At 42.8% G+C, this 23,376-nt stretch overlaps 1 protein-coding gene across 1 annotated transcript in view; it reads left to right on the top strand.

Annotated features, from left to right (window-relative positions):
• Positions 1–23,376, top strand: part of LOC137334600 (sodium-coupled neutral amino acid symporter 1-like) — a 59,515-nt gene that overhangs the window by 11,635 nt on the left and 24,504 nt on the right. The window contains exons 2-7 of the mRNA XM_067999408.1: positions 2,498–2,631; positions 3,310–3,373; positions 6,408–6,523; positions 16,825–16,898; positions 18,035–18,127; positions 22,621–22,699. Coding sequence (XP_067855509.1) covers positions 2,537–2,631; positions 3,310–3,373; positions 6,408–6,523; positions 16,825–16,898; positions 18,035–18,127; positions 22,621–22,699 — 521 coding nt within the window. The 5' untranslated portion in view covers positions 2,498–2,536. The remainder of the gene's footprint in view (positions 1–2,497; positions 2,632–3,309; positions 3,374–6,407; positions 6,524–16,824; positions 16,899–18,034; positions 18,128–22,620; positions 22,700–23,376) is intronic.

A 23,376-nucleotide genomic window follows, 5' to 3' on the forward strand; every position in this document is an offset into this window, starting at 1 on the left:
CGTCGCAGAGGGCACTACCCTCGCCACAGGGTCCACAGACCGAGGCTCAGCTTCCTGGACCTCTCTGAGCAGCAGTGCACACGGAGGCTCAGAGTCACTCGACATGTAGTCGTGGACACCTGCAGCCTCCTTCATGCCAAGCTGCTCCTGGCTGGCCTGAGCACCATCTTCTTACCTGTCGCTGTCAAAGTCACCACTGCCCTCAACAACCTCTCCTCCACATCCTTCCAGGGTGCAACCGGGGACATCGCCGACGTCTCTCAGCCGTCTGCACAAAAGATCCCTGCAAATACACCTACACCCACTCTGCAGTGACACAATGGGTGGCATCAGTTGTGGGTCTTCATAGTGATCCTCAGGAAAGGGCATTATTGCACAGACCAGACAAGATTTGCAAAGACATGGCAGTAGTGGTGCCAATATAACATGTGATGTGAGTTGGTCAGAAATTCAATATAAGTGACAACCATGACAAACCCTCAAACACCCTTGTGCATCCCCTTCATGCTCACGACACGTTTGTCTTACGCTGCCTACTGCACATATGTGATGCATGCCCTGTGGCTGCAGCACAGGTAGTGGCAGGTTGCGTGAGGCTGGCCGTGAAAGAGATGCATGAGAGGGTGAGTACAAGATAGAGCCATGAGATTGTATGAGGATTGGGTTGAGTGGTAGTGGCGGGATGAGTACTGGCGAGGTGAGTAGGTGCAGGTATGATGAGGTTTGAGTGGGTATGAGGGGTGATGTGACAGAGTAGTGTTGGCAGTGCAGAAGGAGATGTGGGTTGGGGGCGGTGATGTGGCAGACGGAGTGTAGGGGAAAGAGTAAGTGTAATCACTTCAGCTGACCTACTGAGGTCATTGGAGCGCCTCCTGCACTGTATGCAGGTGGGCGATATGTTGGTGGTGCTGGTGACCTCCTCTGCCACCTCGAGCCAGGCCTTCCTGGTGGCAGAGGCAGGCCGCTTCCTCCCGCCCGCCGGGAGGAAGATCTCTGTCCTCCCCCTCCTCCTCACCCCATGTATTGATACCTGGAGTGAGGAATCATTAAACTGGGAGCAGCCTACACCCTGGGCTGCTCCATGCTGTGATTTTTTCTATTTGTTGCAGCATCTGTCAGTGGAGGACTGCCCCTTTAAATAGAGCTCCTCCAGCTGACAGATCTTACTGCGCATGCGCAGTCCGCCCGACGCGCAGATCAGCAGTGGGGAACCCGGAGGACCAGGTAAGTGAATCCAATTAGTGGATTGTATGCTACAATCGCGCAGGGAGCTGACTAATTTCACCGGGCGCGTTACCCACGCGCCCGATAGCCCCCCCGCCGGGAACCCGCAGCCCTGCTAACATCGGGCCCATACCTCCGATTTCTGAGTCCAAATCATTTATGCATATGGTGAACAACAATAGTCCCTGCACAGATCTCTGGGGGACATCACGTCCTTTGTGCCAGTCTGAGAAACAAACCCTTAACTCGTACCCTCCGTTTTCTGTTTTGTGGCCATCTGTCAATCCATTCTGCTACCTGGCGCCTGACTCCATAACACCCTGACCGTTGTTTATAGTAGCTTCTTATATGGCACCTTGTCGAAGGCCTTCTGAAAGTCCATGTATACCGCATCCACTGCATTGTCCTTGTCTACTCTTTCTGTTATTTCTTCAAATAAGTTTCTTATTTCTAATTCAATAAGGTTGATTAAACATGACTTTCCTTTTAGATATCCGTGCTAACTTTTTTATTATGTTTTCCATCTCGAGATGTTTTGCTGTCTGATCTTTTCGCAAAGATTCTAGTATCTTTCCTACCACTGACATTAAATGAATTGGCCTATAGTTTCCTTTGTTAGTTCAATCTTCCATTTTGAAGATAGGAAATTACATTTGCTGTTCACCAGTCCTCTGGCACTATTCCTTTTTCTATTGAATTTTCATATATGGATACTAGTAGATCACAAGTGATTACATCATTACTATTAATTTTTACTTAATTTGCTTTTGCACTTCTGCTTCATTAAAAATAAACAATAAACAGATTTATTTTGATGCAATCTCTGCACATCATTCTTCCAACAAGTTATATTCAATATTCTTGGTAAATCATTTGGAATACTTACAAGACCAGCAACAAAAATATAGAACTTAGGACTAACAACCTGAAAGTTTACACTGTTGTACTAATTTGTTGCCACTTCATTCCGCTCCCTCTCCCCAAAACAGAGTTGTGCTGCAGAGAATCTTCTCTGCACATTACAGCAAGACCAGAAATATTTAGTGGAATGTTCAGTTAGGGATTTTTAAAAATTCTGTTTTGTGCATCATATTTACTAACTGAAATTCTATATGATTGTTATTCACATGAATTACATGGATCAAAACAATTTTTTTTTGTAGAACTTTGATCTAAATATGACTAAGCCTGTTTATTCACAGACAGTTCTTCCCTTCTAAATGTGCTGTTTCTGCTTTTGATGATTAAAGCTGCCATGTGTTGGTCTGAACAGGTAAATGTCACTTTGAGACAAGCTCAACTGGAAGTTGAAATGGCTAATCTGGAATTTAAGACTAGCAACAACTCTGCTGAAAATGTTGACTGTGAACGGACAGATTTTACAGTTTCAGAGGGTGGAATGAACAGGTATGCAGAAAACATCCACTTAATTTATGTAATGTAATTCCAAAAGTGTCCACGTAGCAATAAGATCATTACAACTATTATGTGTTCTATTTAACATAATTTGCATAATAAGATATTGGATATTTATTACAGGTACCAAATGAACTTCCTTGTAAGGAAGGTAACAGATATCAAAAATTGTAGAGCTCTAGATTAGACTCTCAGGAAAGTTAGTATCACAAAAATGGATGCTGACTTAGAGCAAGTTCTACTGGAACTACTTATTGTTAAGGAGGGAGTATTCTTAAGTTACTTGCTTCCACATGATGTCATCCAAAGCTGCTAGGTTAATTGATCTTTAGAGGGCTGGAAAATAAACCAAATTATGGAGGACATATATTACATTTTTCACAGGTGTATTTTCTTGTCCAGGAACACAGAGGTAAACAATAATGTTTAACATTAGGGTGTATGATTTAGTACAAGTTATATTAGAATTGCCAATTCACTTTAATAAAATAAAAGATTTGTTCATGTAAATAACATAACATAGTGCTGAACAATTATTTTGGGGAGTCTAAAATGCGGCTTAAACAATAATTTGGGATATTTAAAATGAGAATATGAAATAGGGCAAACAATAAATCCAATAAATGTACAAACATGGATTTAAATGACATTTGCATTATTGTCTTTCAGAAAATGTGGTCATGATGAAGATTTTGAAAGTACAGAGTGCCGTACAACCAATCATGTGGAGAATGTAAGTAGCCGCTGGTTTAGTGAAGCTGACTGTAGGAACTCATTTCCAACTTCAAAACAAGAGGCAGGAAAATGTGGCAGTTTTGACATGGATGTTCAGTAAGCTGTGAAGATCTGTTGCAAAGCAATTTAAGGGGTGATTTTATGGTCCTGATATTAATGGAGAGGGTGCAGGGGAAACCGATAGCAGACAAGGGATGTGGAGGCTCTGCCGCTCTTAACAGCAGGGCATCATTTAAATAAAAGAATACAGAGTCCTGCCTGGCACCAGGTCAGATTGACAGCCTGGCCGGCAGGCGTGAGTAGGTATTTTTGGCAGGAGGCCGCAGCTGGGGACCCGTGGGAACAGTCCTGGGCAGTTAGTGGGGGGTCTAGTTGCAATCGGAGGGAGGGGGAGGCTTTGTATGTGATCAGGGAAGGGGGAGGCTCTCTCTGTGGTCAGGTGGGAGGGGGAGGCTCTGTATGTGATCAGAGGAGGGGGAGGCTCTGATTGTGATCAGTGGGGAGGGGGAGACTCTGAATGTGATCGGGGGGAAGGGATACTCTGCATGTGATTGAGTAGGAGGGGGAGGTCTGTATGTGATCAAGGAGGGTGAGGTCTGTATATGATCGGGGGAGGAGGAGGTCTGTATGTGATCGAGGAGGGTGAGGTCTGTATATGATCGGGGAGGAGGAGGTCTGTATGTGATCAAGGAGGGTGAGGTCTGTATATGATCGGGGGAGGAGGAGGTCTGTATGTGATCGAGGAGGGTGAGGTCTGTATATGATCGGGGAGGAGGAGGTCTGTATGTGATCGAGGAGGGTGAGGTCTGTATATGATCGGGGAGGAGGAGGTCTGTATGTGATCGAGGAGGGTGAGGTCTGTATATGATCGGGGGAGGAGGAGGTCTGTATGTGATCAGGGAGGGTGAGGTCTGTATGTAATTGGGGGAGGTCTGTATGTGATCAGGGGAGGGGGAGGCTCTGTATGTGATCGGGGGAGGGGGAGGCTCTATATGTGATCGGAGGAGGAGGTCTGTATGTGATTGGGGGAGGTCTGTATATGATCGGGGGAGGAGGAGGTCTGTATGTGATTGGGGGAGGTCTGTATATGATCGGGGGAGGAGGAGGTCTGTATGTGATTGGGGGAGGTCTGTATGTCATCAGGGGAGAGGGAGGCTTTGTATGTGATCGGCGGGGGGGAGGCTCTATATGTGATCGAAGGAGGGCTGTATGTGATCGGGGGAGGGGGAGATCTGTATGTGATTGGGGAGGGGGAGGCTTTGTATGTGATCGAGGAGGGAGGCTCTATATGTGATCGAAGGAGGGCTGTATGTGATCGGGGGAGGGGGAGATCTGTATGTGATTGGGGAGGGTGAGGTCTGTATGTAATTGGGGGAGGTCTGTATGTGATCAGGGAGGGTGAGGTCTGTATGTAATTGGGGGAGGTCTGTATGTGATCAGGGGAGGGGGAGGCTCTGTATGTGATCAGGGGAGGGGGAGGCTCTGTATGTGATCGGGGTGGGGGAGGCTCTATATGTGATCGAAGGAGGGCTGTATGTGATCGGGGAGGGGGAGGCTCTGTATGTGATCGGGGAGGGGGAGGCTTTGTATGTGATCGGTGGGGGGAGGCTCTATATGTGATCGAAGGAAGGCTGTATGTGATCGGGGGAGGGGGAGATCTGTATGTGATTGGGGAGGGTGAGGTCTGTATCTGATCAGGGGGAGGGGAGGGGGCCCACAAGATGAAATCTGAAAAATAAATTTATAAGTTGCCTTCGTGGCCTCTTCAGGACCAGGGTTCGGCTCCCAGCAGGTTTTGCCTGACGGGGGAGCAGATGCAGACACCACCCCTGCCCCGCTGCCCCTGACCCTCCCTCCCTCCTGCCTCTCCCCAGCTCCCTTTCTTGCTCCCCCTCCCGCTCAGGCCTCAGCTTGAAATTGCAGATCAGATCCTGATGATATCATCAGACCCGATCTGCAAATTTAAAGTAGGACACCGCCTCCTTCCTGTGAGTGTCTTGCTTGCCTACTCAAAAGAGCAGGGTAATCTGGGTACATGGCGGGAAGGAAGCAGGATCAGAGGGGGTAAGTGATACCTATTATTTTAATTGCCTCCTCTCCTGCCCGGTTTCCGCCTGGCGGGGCCAGTTAAAATCTGGCCCTATGAGTCTGCACCACCTCACCTGCCAGCAGGCGTAGATTGAAAACTTGGGTGCGCACTGCTCTCGATTTTCATACCATGAATGATAGGAAAATCACGGGCAGTGCACACCTGAGTTTTGGCTGCGCGTTGCCATCGGGTGAAGCTCCCTACTAGCAGCACAGACTTGTAAAATCACTCCCATTGTGTCCAGCAGAAACCTGACTATAGGGAGCAATTTTTTTATATACTTAGCAATCCAGTTTGCTTCAATATAATATGTGACTAGGTCGATGTCTTTAAGAACTAAGTGTAAAAATTATGATCAACACTGTTACTGTAGAAATGCTTACTGCGCTCACAAAAATGTTTTGTGCACTATTTTAAAATCAGTAGCAACCCATATGCCTGCATTAAAATAGAACAGAATAATTTAATACGTGGTATTCTTTTCATATGAGAACAGTAGGCATCGTATTTTGCTACCTATTTTATCATATGCGCACAAAAAATGTTCTCTTCGTGCTTATTTTGTTTCAATAATCCTGTTCTATGTCTTAAAGTAACATATTAACATATAAAACAAAAATGTAGATTATAGCTTTTATAAATTATGTATCAAGCCACAAAATGTGGCTAAATCCTTCATATAACTCAAATAATAACATTCTTCAGTAGTGCTATCACAGTACAATAATTGTTAATATGCACCTGCATTATGACCTTCAGGTTGCTTTTAAAATTTGTATTTATTTGCGTTATATAAAATACATAACTTCTGATATTACAAGCTTTGTTGTTGCAACTTGTGATGTCATTGAGTTTGTTTATGTGTTAGAGGCTTATAAAACTGTTCTAAGTATCTGTTATGTCTGATTAAATCACATTAATATTATTTCTCCATTTTCTTTAGCATTCTGGATCTACTTCCTTTGAAATGTCTGTGTTTAACCTGAGCAATGCCATCATTGGTAGTGGCCTCTTAGGCCTATCATATGCAATGGCCAATACAGGGATTGTACCATTTATGTAAGTATCAAATGTAAAAGTTAACATTATCATTATAGTTCATATCTTTGCTTCTTATAATGAACAGTTCCTTTCATTTTAATACAATCAGAAAAAAACATGTTGGGGTCGATTTTGCAATAGTGGCGGGTTGGCAGCGGGGGGGTGAAGGTGCGCGTGGCAAACCCGCATAAACTAAACTTACCGTTTCCGATGGGATCGCATGGTGATTGCTGATGATTAACGTGCTCTCTGGGTTTCGCGCCCGATTGACAGGCTGGCTGCAGTCAGGCTCTGCAACGCGGGGGTGGGGGGCGAGAAAGAGAGGGAGCGAGACGTCATCTGGCGCTGGAATGGAAGATCGGTGGGGGGGGAGAGTGGAAGATCGGGGGGGGAGAGTGGAAGATCGGGGGGGAGAGTGGAAGATCGGGGGGTGGTGAAGAGGGGGACATCAGAGAGGGAGACATCGGAGCAGGGTGGAAAGGTAGGTTGATTTTGTGTTTTAACTTCCTTCTATGGTTTTTGATGTACTTTATTTTGTTCCTTTTTCCCTGATCTGGCCAAACCAGGCGTGAATCAGAAGCGGTGGGCAAACCGCCCAAGTAAGTTAAAAATCGTTACAATCACTTAATCTGACACAGGTAAAGTGCCTTAAGTACCTCAATGAGATACATTTGGCTCTTTAACTGTCATAAAGCTGGCGGGACTTCCGGTTTCGGGTCGCCCTCACACACACAAGTGCGTCCTTGGGAAACTTGGAAGTCGGCGGGTTGGAGCCGGCTTCCGAACCTGAACGGGATTTCCGCGGTTTTCGGAGCTCCACCCCCAACGCACCTGCAATTTCCCCTAAATTGAGCCCATTGTGTTCAAACTAATCCCACACAGCACTGTTCTGTTCTCTAGTAAAGAGACTATTGCATAGTTCTTTTTATTGACAAAATTTTGTTCATGTTAGCAAATGTTATTATTTTTGATACAATGGTTTTGAGTTTCAAACTATGTCTGAAACTTCAGAATGCATTTATGCCTTTTCAGATGTTACGTAGATTATCCAAATCACATTCACAATTTTGTGCAGATGTTTTCCCTTGCTGCTCTTGTATTTAATCTGAAAACTTACCGCTGTACTTTTTTGGGAGTAATTCTGTGTACACTTATGATATAGAACTCCGTTTGATGAAGATGCACTGGATATATAAGGAGTAAAGTATACTGACAAAGTGTAGCAGTTTTTTTTCTAGTTATAAATTGCATCCAGCTCACTCTGAACTGTGTGAAGGCCAAGAAGCATATTTACAGGGATCAATTTTGCTGAATTGTATCATAGCGTGTCACAGAGACGTCAGTGGTCAAGTAAAACAAGATAATTAGATATAAAACATGTAAGGAGATTGAGTTTTAAGATGAATTGAAGATACACAGTTTGATTTTGGTAATTGATCAATAATTCAATCGGAACTGATATTTGAAATTTGCTGCGTTTACCCAAAGGTGTTGGTTTCATTAACAAAATGTTCAGTAAATGAAGCTAGGTGATAGGATTGTCTATACACATGTAAGAAACAAATGGAGATTAATGGATACGTCTAGATTAATTGAACGTTGAGCAGCTCATTAGATAACATTAAATACAGGACCAGAAAATCCGCTCAAACTTTCATCTTTACTAGGTGCATAAAATGAATAACACATCTTACTATTTGTGGAGCAAGCAAGAGACTGAACTCAGTACTTGCTGCATGTCCTAGGGTCTGACCTTGAATACACTTAGCTACTCACGTGGAAACTGGATATTCTCTCTCAAGAGTTATAGGATATTAATCTAAATGAGGGTCCATCTCTTGCAATTTTTGATGGTATCTAATCCCTCAATGGAACTAGTGCCTTAAAGTCACCTACACACGTCTGTTATTGTTTTAAGAATGAAGAATGGAGGGACTGAAAAAGACTATTCAGCCTATCCAGGTGATCTGCTCCCTCAGGACCCAGAGTGACCATTTTTAATAACTCGTATTCCAGTCCACTATCCCCCTACTTTTTGCTGAATCAAAAATTGATCTCGCTCTCCTTTTAATGTTTCAACAAGAGTCAGTGTGCATTAAGCAGCAGTCAATTCAATAAATGAATGACTCGAAAATTAAAGAAGTCAATTCCTTTTGCTGATTTTTATTCTTGCACAGTTTGTAATCAATTTCCCTGGTTCTTTGATTATGATTTTGCACAAAATATCTCTCTACATCCACCTTATCTCCATTGTTTCAAATATCTCTTTTTATAAATGCAAATATACTCTTTCTTCATAACTTAGTGATCATAAACCTGCCATAATCCTTGTTGCCTAATCCCTTTTCCATTTTTATGTCATTTAAGAATGTTGACTACGTCTGCTCACATTACTCCACCTGTGATTTCACTGTGACCTTATAAAGTGTCAATAAAGCTTCCTTGTATTTTTATTCTACGATCTAAATGCATACCCCTAGTATCTTATTTGGCTTTGCAACAGTTTCCTTAATCAGTGACAATACTTTTAGTTTGCAAATTACTGCACCCAGATCATTTTCTTGACTAACCTTATTTCAGTGATATAACCTTCATTTTCCATTCATATTTTCTAATTTAATACCAATATAGATATATTACCTCACATTTCTCAACTTTGGTTGCCATTTGTGATTCACCTACCCGGTTGCTAATGGGTCGAATTTAGGATGGCCGAGCGGGTGCGTTCGTGGCGGGGAGGCTCCGAAAATTGGGGATTCCAGGGGCAGGTCCGGAGCCCGGCTCCAACCCGCCCACTTCCGGGTTCCCCAATGACACGCTTAGATGTGCGCGCAGTCCCCGCATGCGGGACTCCCACCGGCAATTAAAGCCGGCGGGATCCCAATTAAACCAAGTATTTTGATACTTCAGGTCATTAGGAGACCTGATTTGGAGGATATTTTAGGAGGGATGGGATTTTCATCCAAACTAAGCATGTTTCCCATACTGGGGGAAACACTCCCAGTTGAAATGGACGTGTTGCAGCCACCAGCCTGTGGCAGCTGCAGAGGTCCATTTGACAGGTTGGTGGGGGGAGACCCTCGCTCATTGCAGGAGGCCACTCTGTCACTTTGGACAAAGTTTGGCCTCCACCACCCTCCTCCTAACACAAAAAATCACCAACTTGCAACCCCAACCCCGGTGTGCAGACACATTTACCTACCTTGCGGACCCCCTCAAATGTACATCTTCTGGATGGGGGCTGCCATAGCTGCAGTCATGACCTCCTTGGAGGACGAACAGCATCACCAGCCTCGCCGTCCACCTCTGACATGTGGAGCTCCACAACACAGTGTTGTGACACATCCACCTGCACAGCAGGATGGAGGGCAACCGCAGAGAGAGATACGTCGCAGAAGGCACTACCCGCACCACAGGGTCTACAGACCGAGGCTCAGCTTCCTGGACTTCTCTGAGGAGCAGTGCACACGGAGGCTCAGAGTCACTCGGCATGTAGTCGTGGACATCTGCAGCCTCCTTGATGCTGAGCTGCTCCTGGCTGGCCTGAGCACCATCTTCTTACCTGTCGCTGTCAAAGTCACCACTGCCCTCAACAACTTCTCCTCCGAATCCTTCCAGGGTGCCACCGTCGCCGGCGTCTCTCAGTCGTCCGCACAAAAGAGCCCTGCAAATACACCTATACCCACACTGCAGTGACCCATGGGTGGCATCAGGTGTGGGTCTTCATGGTGATCCTCAGGAAAGGGAATTATTGCACAAGCCAGACAAGATTTGCAAAGACATGGTAGTAGTGGTGATAATAAATTTTTATGTTTTTTTGCAAAACAAACGAAAGTAAATCAAAAACATGACATTTTGTCTTATACCCTTGTGCATCCCCTTTGTGCTCACAAAATCTTCGCCTTACGTTTACGGGAACCCCTATGTGGTGCTACCTCTGTAGAGGTAGTGGCAGGTTGCTCTGGTCCATGCCCTGACCGATGAGATGCTTTGCACGGACGCCCTCTGGGTTTCGGTGCCTGTGAGGGCCCCTCCAAAGACTGCTCCACCTGCACCTGTGCAGGGGCAGACTCGGCCACCTGGAGAGGAGGCAGCATTGCAGGTACTGGTTGAGAGGGGGGCAACGGGTGAGACATGGGAGCGCTTTGAGTGGCGTCCCCACTTCCATGTCCCCTTTCACCGTCATCCTTCTCCTGGCCCAGGCCCACATCACTCCTTCCACCCTGCTGGATGACAGTTTGGAGGACTTGTGTGAAGCCTTGGAAGGTTATATCACTGAAATAAGGTTAGTCAAGAAAATGATCTGAGTGCAGTAATTTGCTAACTAAAAGTATTGTCACTGATTAAGGAAACTGTTGCAAAGCCAAATAAGATACTAGGGGTATGCATTTAGATTGTAGAATAAAAATAAAAGGAAGCTTTATTGACACTTTATAAGGTCACAGTGAAATCACAGGTGGACTCTCCACGACTGCCCCTGCCACCAGGGTCTGCTCGTGCTCACATGTGCGTGGTGACTCACCATGTGCAAGCCCAACTAAGTGAGAACGGGGTCCCACCGAGGTGTGTGTATCTGCGCTGGTGGATGGCTGGCTCAGATGTGATGATGCACCCTCAGAGGCCGGCAGGTCTTCTGAGGAATCGCCCTCCGCAGTCACAGCGCTCGCAGCTGGCCCTGCAAGAGAACAGAAAGCAATATTAAGCATGTGTTCAGATGTTGAGGTGCTGCAGATGCCAAGTGATGCTAAGATCATTCACTATCATGAGTGCTGAGTGTTAGATTTCTGTCACCAGCCGCTTGAGCACTCCCAGTCTCGGCATCCGCCACGGACAGGCACTCCAACGTCCGGCTTACTTCCAATGCCTGCTGCTCCGCGTGTGTTAAGACGACCTGGTGTGGCAGGCCCCCTCCGGTCCTTGCCCTCTCCCGGGCATTCTGGCATCTCTTCTCCTATCAAGGCAAAACACAGAGAGGCGTGATTGAGTGATGGTTGCATGGTGACCCGCTGCATGCATTGGTGTGGGTGGAGGTGACTGAGAGGGAGATGCATGGGAGGGTACGTGTGAGACATAGCCATGAGATTGTATGAGGATTGGGTTGCGTGGTAGTGTACGAAAGGGAACTGGGGCGGTGAGGATGATAGTTGAGTGGATGTGAGGAGTGATGCGAGAGCGTTGTGGTGGCAGTGCAGAGGAGTTGTGTGGTGGTGGAGGCGATGTGGAAGACGGAGTGTGGGAGAATGCGTAAGTATACTCACTTTGGCTGACCTGGTTAGGTCATTAAAGCGCTTCCTGCACTGGACCCAGGTTCGGCACATATTGCCGCTGCTGCTGACCTCCTCGGCCACCTCCAGCCAGGCCTTCTTGGTGGCAGAAGGAGGCCACCTCTTCCCATCAGATGGGAACAGAATTTCCCTCCTCCTCACCCCATCGAGCAGCACCTGGAGTGAGGAGTCAGAGAACCTTGGAGCAGCCTTGCCTCTGGCCTGCTCCATGCTCCAAAATTGGTTCTTTGCTGCAGGAGGAGCATTAGAGGACTGCCCCTTTAAATAGGGCTCCTCCTGCTGACTGCCTGTGATGCGTTACCCACGCGCCCAGTCGACCCCCCCCGCTGCCAACCACCTCCCTCCTAATATCGTGCCCTAAGTCTCTAGAGCCTTTTGACTGTTCTGCTGAACATCTTACTTTTACTGATAAATAGGTATCCCCATTTTACTTTAGTTACCTTCATCAAAATTATTTATAACTATTGTGAACAGCAGAGGCCCCAAGACAGAATGCTGGTATACTCGAACAGATATAGCTGCCTAATTAGAACTGTTGCCATTAATAACTGCTACTTTCACTCATTAAACATGAATTTCCATTCATTAACCCGTGTTATATTAGAATTATTGCCTACACTCATGTTAAATGTTGTTGAATTGCTTCCTTTCTAATATGATCCACTGCCTTTGCCTTTATAGATGTTAATCTAATTGGCTAATAATTCCAAAGACCCAAGTTTTCGACATCTTAAAGCAATTGTAACAAAATTAATGACTTCCCAATCATCCGCTGTGACATTTTAGGGTGATTCCAAAATCTGGCACGCCCATTGGGGAGCAATCCTTGCAGGGAACGCACCTTGATAAATTGTGGGTGTGCAACCAGAGATTTCCCAAGATGTGCCTTGTTTGAGTATCCCTCCCCACTTGGAGTGCCGGATCATATAATCACCCATAATAATTGATGAGCTATGAAAAATTTTCACCAATTTTCTTTCCTTCAGCCTACATTTCCTTATGTACTTCTGAACATATTCCATTTTTTCATCTTATGAATATTCAAGCATTCCAGTTTTTTAATGACCATTTCATTATTAATCTGTAATTTCACCAGAAAGTCAGATACATCTATCCTCCCAGCTACTGCTAAAGGAATACCATCATTCTCCAGTGGAGGTGTAAAAAAAATTGAGTAATACTTCTGTGCATGTTTTCCTTCTCTGCTATTTCACCTCACTACTCTTTAGGAGACCCACTTGTTCTTTGATGATTTGTCTGCTATGAACATATCAAAATCTCTTTGTTTCTCTTTATGTCTCTTGCAATTTGTTTGCCCCTTTTCTGTTTCCATCATAGATTATGTTTTTAGCAGTTTTAACTTTGTTTTATATATTTCCTGATCTTTCATCCTGCCTGTTTCTTAAATCTCTTAAAACATATGTTTTTCCTTTTTATGTCTTTATTTGACCACTAAGTTCAAGGCTTTGATATTAACCAGCTACTTGTTTATGGCAGATATTTAATTTGCATCTTTTCCAATACATTCTCAAAAGTATTCTATTTTTGCTTGGCATTTTCCTTCTTGCATATTTTCCCAATGTATTCTCTCCATTTCACAATCAACCTTCCTAAAATTTAGTATATTCATTTTATTATCTGTTGCACCTACTTGTGCCAAAATCAAATTGAGTGATATTCACCTTTACATTGTTCAGTTCAGAGGCCCTCCTGGTTACCTGGACAGCCAACTTTGTAAGCTTTCAGCTCACATATTGTTGCACTGAAGCAAACAGTAATAAAGCTACTCAAATGAAAGATTCAAGATACAATTTTAAGTAAGAATTTAGAACACAAGTTTAATTAAAAATAAAACATTTCAAACACTTGAGATAATTTTATCCTAACTTGTTATGGCAGTCTGTCACTTTGCTCAAGCAGAAGTTATTGCTATCGTACTAATTTCTAGCAGATTCTTTTCTTGATGTGAAATCGTAGCTGCCTCTGGTTTGCTAAATACTGTTTAACACCTCACATGTACACTCACATTAAGAGGGCGATTTTAAACCCCAAGAACGGGTGGGTTGGGGGTGGGTGGGTGGGAATTGAAAATAGTTGTTTTTTTGGGTTGCAACCGCAAAATTTTCAGACTTTGCATTCCCAGTGGGAAGCCTGTACTTTTACGCACCGATGTTAAACCCGGAAATAAAGCCGGGTTGTGGCCGCGACCCAAAAAACAACTATTTTCAACTCCCACCCGCCCCCAACCCACTCGTTCTTGGGGTTTAAAATCACCCCCTAAGTGTCAAAGCAGACTAAACAAAAAGGGTCATACATCCCTCCCGATTTTTCTTTCCAATGAAGTCAATGGTGAGTAAAATCAGATGGGGTGTAAAATGGGCAGCCAACCTGAGCCCATCAGCTTCCTGACGGGTGATTTATCTTTTCTCTACCGTAGTCTTTTAAAGTAGAAAAAATCGTTAAAACTTTTTATTTGCCGCCTTCTTACATGTTCCCACCGACCATTTTAGAGGTAGCAATACCTTTCAATGAGCTGGGTTTTTATTGGGTCAAAATTTTGACATATAGCCATATGTCAAACACAGAAAGAGTACATTCACTCATGGCTCTGGAGTCCAATAGATGACAGATCTGATTCACAGTACTAAAAATGTTAAAATTGATGAAGGCGGAAGTGGAATTCACAGGATTACGGTCGGTTTCCTTATGGAGCCGTTCACAAAACATTCGGCTGCTGTAAGGAAAGCAACCTTTGTGCAAGAGGCTTAATCTTCTTTTTGTTACTGATTCTTCTGCTGGACCTACGGCACAGCGATTTTTTTTGATGCTGCAATTTTCAATGTCACCCCTCCCTCCCCAGCAGGTGCCCCAACTGTGCCTGTACTGGTGCTGGCATCTGCCCACTGTGCGCTAATTGCCTGACCCCAAGAATTCCAACGACAGCTACCATAATGTTTTTATATTGTGGCAATCCTCCATCCCCCATTCCCCCCCCCCCCCCACACTATTTGCCCCCGCACAGCAAGAAGGAGACTGGCAGCTTGGGGAAAAGTGCAATCACCTGCACACTTGGCTCATAATTTCTTTCAGAAACCCTGCCCAATTTTGCTTTCCACTGACTTCAGTGGAATAACAGGTGGTCGTCCCACAACCGCCAGTGAAAATTACCCCCAATAACTTCATTATGTTCTGATGCGGGTGCTTTACTGATCTTTCGCCTGGATTCATACTAGATACTACTGTTTAACTACTGCTGCTTTAAGCTTCAGCTATTTTCAGTTTCTCTGTATGGACTTCGTGTAATTAGATTTAAAATGACCACAGAACACTTGATCTTTTACCATTAGTGTGCATACATTACTGTATGTCAGGGTTGTTATATTGTTTGTAGCTAATTGTGTTTTCGTTTTCTTTAGCCTGCTTTGACACTTATTATGAATGTACATGTGAGGTGTTAAACAGTATTTAGAAAACCAGAGGAAGCTACTATTTCCCATCAAAAAAAGAAACCTGCTAGAAATTAGTACAATAGCAGTAACGTCTGCTGGTGCAAAGTGACAGCCTGCCATAATAAGCACTTCCTGAGGCAGGGGAGATTTCCTCTCAGCACTAGCTGTAGTGAAATCATAATGGGCCAGAAATCGCGCAGAGCGGCAGGGCAATGCTCACCGCAGCTCCTGCGAACTTAATTCACGAAAATACTTACTGCAGGCTCTGTGGTTGCTTGAATTCGAACTTTAAACAAAATGTGCGCTATCAACCCAGCCTCTGCGCCAGCATGAGTTGCCGCGCAGCTGGAAACGTCTGTGAGGAGAAGACACGGCCACAAAATCTGCCAGGAAGAGAAGTCATGCCCACAGATTCAGGCTGCATTGCTCAAGCAGGCAAGCAGACTTCATTCATTTAAAGTTAGTATTCTGGATATCATTGTAAATAAAAATTTAATATTTTTAATAAAAAGCCAAAGAAGTAATTGAAGAGACAGAAGGGAAAAGTAAAAAAAAATAATTTTTTATTTTAAATTTTTTTTTAATGACCAATAATTATTAAAATGAGGAGTAATATGAGACTTCACATTTTTAAAAGTTAATTTTTAGTTGTTTAGCAGTCATTAAGACTAACCGCGCTTTTAAAACTTAGTTTAGACTCGGTATTTTTAAGCGTACTTGTTTGTTGGCGTAATGAGTTACTTTCCAGCTGGGCAGTAAAGCATTGCCACTTTTTCAATGATTTCTCTGATTGCAGCGTGCGACGGCCCTTTAATTCGAAGCTGTCATACTGCTGGCGAACCACTGGGAGCAAGTTCACGATTTCCACGTTTTACTGCACACGTGTAAACACGGGAACTTGCTCGTTCAATTCGCCACTAAAAACTGAGAGCGCTGTTGAGCTCCTCCATTATTTTGGGAGCGATTTCTAGTTCAGTCATATTGGAGTAGATTTTTGTCTTTGGTACCTTATTGTAAAGCATTGCCTGGGCACAGCGCAGGGAGGAAAATAAGATAGGGAGGATCACACACCCATAACAGTGCCTGCCTGATTTCCCTTCCATTCATTTAAATAGCATGCATCCTCCCTGTCCATAATGAGATAGATTTTCACGTTTAGTGCCTGGTCGTAAAGCATTGCCTGGGTGCAACACAGAGAGGAAAACTGGACAGGGAGGATGGATACTATTTAAATGAATGGGAGGGAAAGTGATTTAACCTTCATTTCTTAAAGGTACTCAAAAAGATCAAAACTTCTACTGAGGATACGGGTCAAGGTATTTAATCAAGGTGCAGGGAACAAGATGCTTTTGCAAAAGCATCTCTTGATTTTTATTTCGGGAGAGATGTATAATGGGCGGCTGAATCGATATCTCCCATTTTATACTATCACCCAAAGTCAAAATTACCCTCTTATCTACTGTTATGCCAGAAATGCCGTCTTTTCAAAGCTTAAATAAAAGGTTATGAAATAAATCTGAGTAAGTGTTGTGTAGCTACATTCAGAACAGAAAGATCATTTGTTTTACTTTACTTTCTTCTGCAGGTTCCTTTTAATTAGTGTCACTCTGATGTCACTATATTCTATTCACCTTTTGCTCCAGATATCAGTCGTAACAGGTAAGGTGACTTAAACTTCTGTCAGACTGTAGCACCAGAATTCATTGTTAAATTGCTTAGTGCATTCAGGATTCCTTGCTTAGCCAAACGGCCAATAAAACTTTCTTCATTCCTGGTTTTCAAACTTGCCAGTTTATTTTTGGCCATACTCTGCTGTTTTTGCATGTTTAAAACCCTGTCAGAGACGACCTTGGCTGTACTTAAGGTTTGCACATATTAGATATTTTTAAAACACACACATATATATGCCAGAGCCTGAACTTTCTATGCTTACAAGTGCCATAATTTTAGACGTCTTCATTTTTCAAATTTCCATGATTTTGTTTTTGAATAAAAGAGCTTCCAATAAGGAATGTGCAATAATTAAATAAAAATCAACTAGTTAAATTAAACTGATGGCCTTTGAAGGAATGAAATAAAGCGAAAAATAACCAGAAACAAGTGCAATGGTCCATGTTTCTTAAATTATTAATTTATTCATAACATAGTTTAAAACACTGAACCATAATACTTGCCATAAATTAAAAGCTGTAAGCAGTTTCAGTTTTATATATTTTAAAAACCTATCAATTACATTAACTCAAGAACATAGTCTCCTCAGTACTTTAGCCTATACTTGCTTGGAATATCTGAATCAAGATCAATAATCCAGGACAGAAATAGCCTTTTCATATCATGCTTGAACATAGGTGAGAAAAGTTACAAGATCAGACAATTGAACTGAGAGCTAGGAAATACAGTACTAGACTAGAAAGTGATGCAGAACAGGAAACTTATGTAAACAGAAAACCCAACACAAAAATAGAGTTGATTTAAAAATCAATTTTGTATTCTTCCCTCAAGTGAGGTACAGTGGGCCAGACATCTCTTTTCTTTGACAAAATTGGTGAAAAAACATGTTTTTCATCAATATTAATGAAATTGTTGGATGGTAGACCATTCATGCATATGATTTGTGAATTCACATATTGTTAGTGGAAATGAAAAGTACAGCGAATCACAATGCACCTTCATTAATGACCTACTGACGATTCCGAAGCAGCTAACGAACAATTGTTGGAGAAAATATCTGAGCATTTTGAAATTTCACAGTGAAAGCTTAATTTTTTAATCTGTAAAAATGTTCCTGCATTTAGATTCCGTGGTTTACGAAACACTGGGGCAATTAGCATTTGGTAAACCTGGGAAATTTACAGTATTTGGATCAACATCACTACAGAACACTGGAGGTAATACTTACAGAACTTTTTAGTCACAATGTGTTATGTTAATATTCAGATCACTAGTGCCTCCGTTTTGTTTTTAGTTTGCTCTTCTATGCATTTAATTTTTACATTCTACACATGACACATTGGGGGTTCTCAACAATCCAGTTTTTCAGCATGAATGGAGTAAATAGTGAAATAAACTTGAGCCCAATATGATTTTTGAGCAGCCTTTAATTTAGGCAGCCAGCCCTCCCACTAGGGAACCTCATTATTCCGTGCACATTGGGGTCCTATGACATCTTTAGGACCCCAATGCCGTTTTCGTCAGCACCAGCAAGGAGCCTGCTCGGTGATAGACCTGCCCACTATTCACGGGCAGTCCAGAGTGGGAAATTAGTGTAAATTAAAGAGATCACTGGAAGCATGTGTGGGAATATTATTAATTTCTTGATTTGGCAGTTTTGAACTTTCTGCACGACTTGAAGGTCCTCCATGCTCCTTCTGCAAAGTCCTCAGCCCTTAAATTATGCCCTGCATCGCCTCCCACCCCCACACCAATCTGTCCAAATGAATGGAAAACTTAAGGAAATTAAAGACCAGAGCCAAATCAGGGAATTGGGAGAAATGACAGAAAAGGTTCATGTTTGCCATAAGATTCGCCACCTTAATAAAGGCTTTAAAGGGGAAGGCCCGTGCTCAGTGGCTGGCCCTCTAGATTTCCTGCCCACCCAAAATGGCGAGCTGCTCAAATCAGGCAGGCAGCTCTCCAATCACAACAGGGTAACTCGGGCTTTTTTTAAAATAACAAGAACAAACTACCAGGATAAAGTATTTACTGTTCACAGCATTTAATGTTGCCTTCCCCTTTAAAGCCTTTATTAAGGTGGCGAATCTTATGGCAAACATGAACCTTTTCTGTCATTTCTCCCAATTCCCTGATTTTGCTCTGGTCTTTAATTTCCTTAAGTTTTCCATTCATTTAATGCAATAATAAATTGATCAACTAGTACAGATCAGACATTGCAGAAAGCACATGACTGTCTTATTCTATAAAATGAGCATCTTTTGCAAATTCACTGAAATAGTGTGGGTTATGGGAGCATTGCGAAATCCAGTGGATGGGTCAAATCCTTCTTGACAGTAACTTGCTGTCATCTGTGTAAAGGAGAAGAATTAGTCCAGTGTGGTTTACAGGAGCAAATCCACCTCATCAAACTACTGTTAACCAAACTAGATAAAGATGATATATAATCAGATAGCACCTCAACTGATATTCTACAGCTAATAGAATCATAGAAGTTACAACATGGAAACAGGACCTTCGGCCCAACATGTCCATGTCGCCCAGTTTATACCACTAAGCTAGTCCCAATTGCCTGCACTTGGCCCATATCCCTCTATACCCATCTTACCCATGTAACTGTCCAAATGCTTTTTAAAAGACAAAATTGCACCCGCCTCTACTACTGCCTCTGGCAGCTCGTTCCAGACACTCACCACCCTTTGAGTGAAAAAATTGCCCCTCTGGACCCTTTTGTATCTCTCCCCTCTCACCTTAAATCTATGCCCCCTCGTTATAGACTCCCCTACCTTTGGGAAAAGATTTTGACTATCTACCTTATCTATGCCCCTCATTATTTTATAGACTTCTATAAGATCACCCCTTAACCTCCTATTCTCCAGGGAAAAAAGTCCCAGTCTATCTAACCTCTCCCTATAAGTCAAACCATCAAGTCCCGGTAGCATCCTAGTAAATCTTTTCTGCACTCTTTCTAGTTTAATAATATCCTTTCTATAATAGGGTGACCAGAACTGTACACAGTATTCCAAGTGTGGCCTTACTAATGTCTTGTACAACTTCAACAAGACATCCCAACTCCTGTATTCAATGTTCTGACCAATGAAACCAAGCATGCTGAATGCCTTCTTCACCACCCTATCCACCTGTGACTCCACTTTCAAGGAGCTATGAATCTGTACTCCCAGATCTCTTTGTTCTATAACTCTCCCCAACGCCCTACCATTAACGGAGTAGGTCCTGGCCCGATTCGATCTACCAAAATGCATCACCTCACATTTATCTAAATTAAACTCCATCTGCCATTCATCGGCCCACTGGCCCAATTTATCAAGATCCCGTTGCAATCCTAGATAACCTTCTTCACTGTCCACAATGCCACCAATCTTGGTGTCATCTGCAAACTTACTAACCATGCCTCCTAAATTCTCATCCAAATCATTAATATAAATAACAAATAACAGCGGACCCAGCACCGATCCCTGAGGCACACCGCTGGACACAGGCCTCCAGTTTGAAAAACAACCCTCTACAACCACCCTCTGTCTTCTGTCGTCAAACCAATTTTGTATCCAATTGGCTACCTCACCTTGGATCCCGTGAGATTTAACCTTATGTAACAACCTACCATGCGGTACCTTGTCAAAGGCTTTGCTGAAGTCCATGTAGACCACGTCTGCTGCACAGCCCTCATCTATCTTCTTGGTTACCCCTTCAAAAAACTCAATCAAATTCGTGAGACGTGATTTTCCTCTCACAAAACCATGCTGACTGTTCCTAATCAGTCCCTGCCTCTCCAAATGCCTGTAGATCCTGTCCCTCAGAATACCCTCCAACAACTTACCCACTACAGGTGTCAGGCTCACCGGTCTGTAGTTCCCAGGTTTTTCCCTGCCGCCCTTCTTAAACAAAGGCACAACATTTGCTACCCTCCAATCTTCAGGCACCTCACCTGTAGCTGTCGATGATTCAAATATCTCTGCTAGGGGACCCGCAATTTCCTCACTAACCTCCCATAACGTCCTGGGATACATTTCATCAGGTCCCGGAGATTCATCTACCTTGATGCGCGTTAAGACTTCCAGCACCTCCCTCTCTGTAATATGTACACTCCTCAAGACATCACTATTTATTTCCCCAAGTTCCCTAACATCCATGCCTTTCTCAACCGTAAATACCGATGTGAAATATTCATTCAGGATCTCACCCATCTCTTGTGGTTCCGCACATAGATGACCTTGTTGATCCTTAAGAGGCCCTACTCTCTCCCTAGTTAATCTTTTGCCCTTTATGTATTTGTAGAAGCTCTTTGGATTCTCCTTTGCCTTATCTGCCAAAGCAATCTCATGTCCCCTTTTTGCCCTCCTGATTTCTCTCTTAACTCTACTCCGGCAATCTCTATACTCTTCGAGGGATCCACTTGATCCCAGCTGCCTATGCATGTCATATGCCTCCTTCTTCTTTTTGACTCGGGCCTCAATCTCCCGAGTCATCCAAGGTTCCCTACTTCTACCAGCCTTGCCCTTCACTTTATAAGGAATGTGCTTACCCTGAACCCTGGTTAACACACTTTTGAAAGCCTCCCACTTACCAGATGTCCCTTTGCCTGCCAACAGACTCTCCCAATCAACTTCTGAAAGTTCCTGTCTAATACCATCAAAATTGGCCTTTCCCCAATTTAGAATTTTAACTTTTGGGCCAGACCTATCATTCTCCATAGCTATCTTAAAACTAATGGAATTATGATCACTGGTCCCAAAGTAATGAAAAGGTTCAAGAATAGAGATAGATCCAATTTGCTTTATACTGCCACTAAATAAGGCTATATTCACAATGCATCTGTTGATTTGCCATGCACAAATTCTTTACCTCATTTATAGTCCCTCTCCATATCATTTATAGCAGTGCATGATACTTGCGCTGGTTGATGGGGATATTATTAATGCAGTGCTTTGGATTGTAAATATATTTTCTGAGTCACACTGACCATAGGCCTATAATGTCCATACTGCCATCTGGTAAATGTGCTACCATTTAATTGAAATATTATTTTAAAAGAAGCTCTTATAGGAGGAGAGAGAGAGATGGAGAGGCAGAAAGGTTTCGGAAAGGAATTTCAGAGCTTGGGGCCTAGATGACTGAAGGCACAGCCACCAATGGTGAGGTGAAGGAATAGGGAAGAGTAAGAGAGAAATAATAATAAAGTCAGTAAATGGGATTGAATGATTTTTTTTTTACTTCCATTCTTCCATGTCTCACAAATGTATTTCTGGCACAAATCAAAATAAGCCAGCAAATAAAATACTGATTTAAATTTTGCTTTGATGCACAAAATTCTAGCTTGTATCAGCATTGGCGCTGAGAATTTGTTTTGATAGAACAAAAATTGCACTTTGTTTGTTTGTGGTTGCAGAGTGGCTGTAACAGGACAGGATAGAACATATGTATTTATTGATATAACATATTAAAAGTCTTGTGTATAGCATACCCTTCCTGTAATTGTGACACTTAACTCCCTGACACACTTTGTTGACGACACCCCTATTATGAAATACAGCATACTGCAACTCGCCAAGAACAATACCATGGGAGGGCTGGTAGAATATTGTATATAATTGGTGACATTTTTGAAGGAAGTCAAAACCTTTGCTGAGGAAGAAATGATGAATAGCAATAAACCTGATCGTATGCTAAAGTGCTCCTTCCTTTATTTTAGCCATCCTGAGTTACCTATTCATAGTCAAGAATGAACTACCACATGTCATCAAGTCCTTTATCGTACAAGAGAATTTTGAGTAAGTATGATTAGTTTGCAGGTTTAACTGCACCAATCCATTGTCAATGCTCTGTCCCTATCTTTAAGAGACTGCTTCATCGAATGCAACAGATGTGGAAAAGTTGAAATCCAGATTGTTAGAATCATCATACAGACTTTGCTGCAGAACTTGTATCGACAGATAATTTAAGATAAATTTATATAAAAAAAGAAAATGATAAATAGGCATGTTAAGTGAGAATCTTATAACTACAGGCCTGGATTTCCTTAATGTATTGTCATCTGGTGACAAAGGTAGAATTTCTTCCCCTGGGGGAAAATTGCAGTCAAACATTTCTATTTTAAAACTGTTCATGCAAAATTTTAACTTCATAGAATATTATAGCACCAATTTTTTTCTCCATGTGAGCTACCTAGTCTAATCCTACACTTCTGCCTGTTCTCCATACTGCTCCATTTTTTTTAAGCTAATGTCTAATTCCCTTTTAAAAGAATTTATGGACTGTGCTTCAACAATGGTTTGTGGCAGAGAATTCCACATTCTAACCATCTTCTATGTGCTAGCTATTTACTAACAGTTTCTGACGTTGCACAAGTGTATCTCAGTAAGTGTTTTGAAGAAAGAAGGTTACAGTTGGTTTTCCTCAGATGTAACACATTGTTCACCATTACTGATATTAAAGCACCATTCTTTTC

This window comes from Heptranchias perlo, chromosome 18 (genome assembly GCF_035084215.1).
Source record: "Heptranchias perlo isolate sHepPer1 chromosome 18, sHepPer1.hap1, whole genome shotgun sequence".
NCBI lineage: Eukaryota > Metazoa > Chordata > Chondrichthyes > Hexanchiformes > Hexanchidae > Heptranchias > Heptranchias perlo.